Source organism: Lathyrus oleraceus, chromosome 4, assembly GCF_024323335.1.
Source record: "Lathyrus oleraceus cultivar Zhongwan6 chromosome 4, CAAS_Psat_ZW6_1.0, whole genome shotgun sequence".
In the NCBI taxonomy this organism is placed as follows: Eukaryota; Viridiplantae; Streptophyta; class Magnoliopsida; order Fabales; family Fabaceae; genus Lathyrus; species Lathyrus oleraceus.
This window is the reverse complement of record NC_066582.1, coordinates 423,504,425-423,509,581: the sequence shown is the minus strand read 5'-3', so window position 1 is coordinate 423,509,581 and position 5,157 is coordinate 423,504,425. Positions and strand designations below refer to the sequence as shown.

General features: G+C 30.1%; 1 protein-coding gene across 1 annotated transcript; it reads right to left on the bottom strand.

The window, feature by feature from the left end:
• Positions 1–2,105: 2,105 nt before the first annotated feature.
• On the bottom strand, positions 2,106–4,528 carry LOC127075823 (gibberellin 20 oxidase 1). Its single transcript, XM_051017310.1, has 3 exons — positions 3,719–4,528; positions 3,189–3,510; positions 2,106–2,676 (listed from the first exon to the last, which is right to left on the bottom strand). Exons 1-3 carry the CDS (start codon positions 4,267–4,269, stop codon positions 2,410–2,412), a joined length of 1,140 nt encoding a protein of 379 aa, XP_050873267.1. The 5' UTR covers positions 4,270–4,528; the 3' UTR covers positions 2,106–2,409.
• Between the last annotated feature and the right edge of the window lie 629 nt (positions 4,529–5,157).

Below are 5,157 nucleotides of genomic sequence, written 5' to 3'. Positions count from 1 at the left end.
GGTTTGAAGTGTTGGGTAGCTGAAACAGTGGGCTATAACATTTTTTCATGGATAAAATCTTTTTAACAATTTTATAATAGGTAGGTAGTATGTGGGAAAGAAGTGTATGATGTGACGAATATGGACGAGGTTCGTATTGATAAATTATTTGATGTGTTATGAATGATGGTGTGTTTGATTATATTGGTGGTAGTCCATAAGGGTTGATTAAATTATTCATGGTTGCAATTGTGTGATCGATTGTAGATCACTAAATATTTTTATAATTGTTGTATTAATTGCATTATTATCATATCATGCATTCATTATTGATATGTTAAAGGAGATAAATCATATGCTTGAAGGGGGACGAAAGACTTAACCGGAACTCAGAAGGGGGGGTTTGGGATTCCGAAGGGTGAATCAGGTTATATGATGAACCATTGATGAGAATTGGTACCACATGCATCGTGTGATATTGTCAGGTCTAATTGCATTGTAATTATGCTCTGCTTGTGCATTTATTGTGGGAGAATGTGATTGTGAATGTATGTGATATGTGTGTATAAATACTATTCTCTTAATTATTATACACTGTTTGTTATATGAATGAATTTCTCACCCCTTTTGTGTTTGTTGTGTTTATGCTCCCTCGGAATACAGACAATCAAGTACATAAGTAGTTAGAGATGTCCATCATATTGCTATAGTTCAAGTCTACTAGTGAAGTTGCTCTGATACGTAACACCGCGGAACAATCTATTTTCTTTATGTTATTCTATTACGATTACGTGGTGGTTGGATTACGTGTGGACGGGTTGGTTGGTTGAATTGAAACATTGAATCGTTTTGGAGAGGAAGCAATGGTTCTTGTGGTGTAAGAAAGTCATGTGGTTGGGTGCTTTGGTGATGTGATGTTTGGGTGTACATTGGTGTGTGTGTGTGTAGGGGGGGCTATGGTGTAAGAAATTTGTTAGATATTCCAGGACCCTCACACCAATCACCTTTGCCTCATGCCAATACTAGAAGACCTCAAACACCTTAAAGAAATCGTGGAAAATCTTGAAGGCAAACAAATACGCTGGGATGTGGAACTTGGGGGCGTTACAATAGACCAGGTCATTAATTTTGGTTAAATCGTTGTGTAATTCAATTTTATGAAATAATATTATAACTTATTTTTATTTTTATTTTATTTCAAATTTTTTTATTGTTAAAATAATATAGAATATAAAAAAAAAACCTTAAATAAAGTAGTACCCACTATTTGTGGTGTATGCTCCTAGAGGATGCATACATATGCATGCGCCACTTGTAGTGGCATCACATATATGCGGTCGTCATCTATTGGAGATGACGCCTATATACAAAGTTTAAAAGCATGTGCCACTTTGAATTGCTACTCCTCTTGTCAACAAATGTAAATTATTTTGTTTGAAATATGATTAGTTTGATAAATTATTTAAAATATTAATTATTTTAGAATATAATTTAAAATGTTAGTTATTTTAAAAAAAATTCAAAATTCTACATTGTTTAAAAACGATATTAATAATATTAATTTATATAAAACACTTATACCTTTTAATCTCTAACGACGATATTTTTAAAGAAGAATAAAACTGTGAAATATTTTATATTTAAAATATATTTCTTTTATTTATTGAATATCTATTATATCTTATTTCTATGTAGATACATCAATTGAATGAATTTTAAAAGAAAAATAATTAGTTTATAATAATGACAGAGGAAGTATAATATTTTGTAGATGCAGTTAGACTTAATTGACGTAATTGAGATGACTCAAAGCACCCTCAAAACTAAGGTGATAAATATGCCAATAAACCACAATAAAATAATTGTTAGCCATGTAAGCATTGTGAACCAATTTCCTATTTATGATTGGAACAACATTCTCAATCAATTGACTATTTATTATTTATGATTTGACCATCAGGTTGAATAAATTCTCAATTGAGTTTATCAAGCTTATCTAGAATTCAAACAAGAAATGATGTGATTCTTAAAGACACAAAAGTTCAACTTACTTTTTATTAATAACGTTATTCTAGAACTATACACTATATACATGCATAAAGTTTATATAGAGAATTACAATAAAGTTGAAGAATGAAGACAACTGAAAATGCTTTAGTAGTGACAAGAAAAACATGATTATACAACAAGCATTATTGAAGTACTCTTTATTCTTAGAGGAATAACGTTTAATTTCCTCCATTTGCATGCATGATAAGGATTCTTCCAACACTTATTACATACTTGGCCTATTCTTTGGTGTTTTCTATTATCTTCTTTTCTCAATAAAAACCACACCCTCTTTTCACTTTATGTGATGTCATTTTCCTCAACTTAAAATAGAACAAAATTTAAAACTTTGCTTGCAATATGACAAAGGTGGAGGCACCTCTAAGTAGTTGTTTTTTCTTGTAACCACATTGAAAAAGCATCAAGTGTTCTTTCATCAGCCCTGTAATGTTTTTGTGTAAATTCAAGCAAACTTGGCCATGTGAAGTTTGGATATTTCCTTGGATTCTCTTTGTCAATAAGCTCTTTTGGAGGAGTCACTATTTTGTCTTCATTTGGACATAGAAAAAATGCAAGTGATTTTCTCACTATTTTGTCATTTACAATTGCTCTATGCAAGCAACTCTTGAACATTCCATTTGATAGAGCCTGAAAATAAATCACAAAATGTTACTAGCATTTAACTTTATTCCATTAACTATTAAATTTTGGTAAATGTTTACTAATATCCCTTAATATTATTTAAATATAATTAAGTTCCATAAATATATCTTTTTTTTTTGTTTTTCTAAATATATTATATTTTGTTTTTTATCTTTATCTTTTATTTTATTTCGTCTTTACGAAATTTAATGATATTAAAAATTATACATTTAATGTTGTTCTTATTTTAAAATATTAAAATTAAATATTTTACATATATAATAGACCGATTTTAATACGAACAAATTTTGTAAAAATTAAAATAAAATAAAAAATAAAAAACAAAAAATTCACATTTTCAAAGACTAAAAATAAAATAAAAATATTTTACAAAAACTAAAATTAAAAATCTTGATATTCCAAGATACCATTTATATATTTAAGCCATAATTAAATAAAAAATTTAATTGTGAAGAAAATATGTGAAACATGAGAACCTTAAAATATGAGAACCATACCATAAATGTGTCACCAATGTTGACCACAAAAGCATCTTCTTTAGGAACAACCGAGTGCCATATTCCATCCACAAGCACTTGAAGACCTTCAACTTGATCTTGGTGGAGAATGGTTAGTGAAGTAGGGTCACAATGAGGTCCAGTTCCTAATGCTAAATCAGGATTTTTACACGGTGGATAGTAATTCAATCTCATTACTGATTCATTTCCTTCAAAAAATTCTCTAAAATATTCCTTGCCAACTCCTAAGCTCATACCAAGAAGCTCCATTATCCCAAGTGAGAGATTGCTCATAGCTTCACAATACTTCTGGTATACAATCCTATCAAATTATGGAAGAAAAATCATATAAGAAAAAAAGTTCGAACAATCGAAATATCTGACCTATATATATTATCGGGTCTTAAAAAACTGTCAGGAAAATTGGTGCGACAAAACGGTATTTGGTCATAATAGTTATATTCTAGAAACAAATTGTCTTTAGGAAACTAAGAAATTTGAGTATGAAAGAAAAAACCATTGTGTCTTACCCAAATTGTCTGAAATCTTCTCCCATGATATTGACAAAATAGTCCTCAACAGTTCTGCACGATTCATCCGCGGAGTAATGAAAAGAGAGTGTTTCCTTCCATGGAAGTTTAGATGAGAATCTTCCAATGAAACTATTAGCATAACCACAATGTTCACCAATCTTTCTTTGAGCTCTTTGTTTCTCAGATAGTTGCATGCAAAAGAATTCATCAACAAGCTTATGAGCTTGAGCTATAAGCTTGTTATCAACACCATGGTTAACAACAAGAAAAAAACCATGTTTTTTGCATGCATGGTTCACCTTTGAACAAGCATTTGAAATGGACTTTGGATCATCAGATAGAAAAGCTTTCAAGTCAATAGGTGGAACTTCAAGTTTTGGCGGTGTTAAACAAGGTTTCTCATGATCTGGCCATATGAACTCTGAGGGTATGTTTGTAATTTGCAACGGTAGAGAAGATGTATTATCAAGACATTGTTTTTGTTCATTCATGAAACTTTCATTTGCATTTGGGGGTGCAAATAGCATTGAAGAACAAAGCACTTTCATGTTTGAGTATACTTGGTGAGTATTTTTGTGAAATGCAATTTATGTAAAAATTTGAAGTAGAAACTAGAGAGAGAGAGAGAGAGTTTTCAAGTGGAGAAAGAATAAACTAAGGTGTGTGATGTGAGTGAGTGATTGAATGAGAAATAAGACAAAGGAAGAGGTTCATTAATAAAGGTGGTGAAAATGGAGTGTGTAGAAAGGCCAAGAGAGTTCATTGGGGAAGTCGAGGAAGAGAATATGAGAATCTTATAATAATATATAGTTTGAATTTTTTTGATAAAACTATTCTAATGTTGATAGAATATATAGTGTCGATTATATATTGGTAGATTATGTGTCAATGTTCAAATCATACAAGTGGTGTGTGCATAAACATGCTCCATTAATTAACAAAAGTTACTTCACTTTTGAAAAAATAGTGCAATCAAGTAGAAATTATTATGATCATGCAAGTGATGAGATTATGTATTATAAGTTGAGTGAAGTGTAATAATATTCTTCTTGTTTGGATGCATAAAGTGTAAGGGATAAAACAAATGATCTAGCATATGACACGCATATTTTTTTAAATAAAATTTAGTGGTAAAATTTGAAGGAGGAACAAAGTAAATAGAATATTAATGAAATTTAATATTATCTTTGAGGATTGGAACCTCTAGAAAAGGAAAATCGAACATAAGAATGACCCAAGTTTATGTAGGAATGTGAAAAAGAATGGTCAATGTTGGTGCAAGATGATGGATTTTGGAGTGGAAAAGAAAAGGTCCAATTGGCTATGGATATTATTATCAGACCGTCGGAGACCCATTTTTAATTAAAAAATAGTTTAAATTTAAAAAGAAATGCAATTATAATAATTAAAAAAGACATATCAAAAATAATAAAAAA

Coding starts and splice junctions, on each gene's coding strand:
- LOC127075823 (XM_051017310.1), bottom strand. CDS start 4,269: ATGAAAGTGCTTTGTTCTTCAATGCTATTTGCACCCCCAAATGCAAAT. Junction 3,511..3,718: donor GAAGATTTCAGACAATTTGG/GTAAGACACAAT, acceptor ATAATTTGATAG/GATTGTATACCAGAAGTATT. Junction 2,677..3,188: donor ACATTGGTGACACATTTATG/GTATGGTTCTCA, acceptor ATTTATTTTCAG/GCTCTATCAAATGGAATGTT.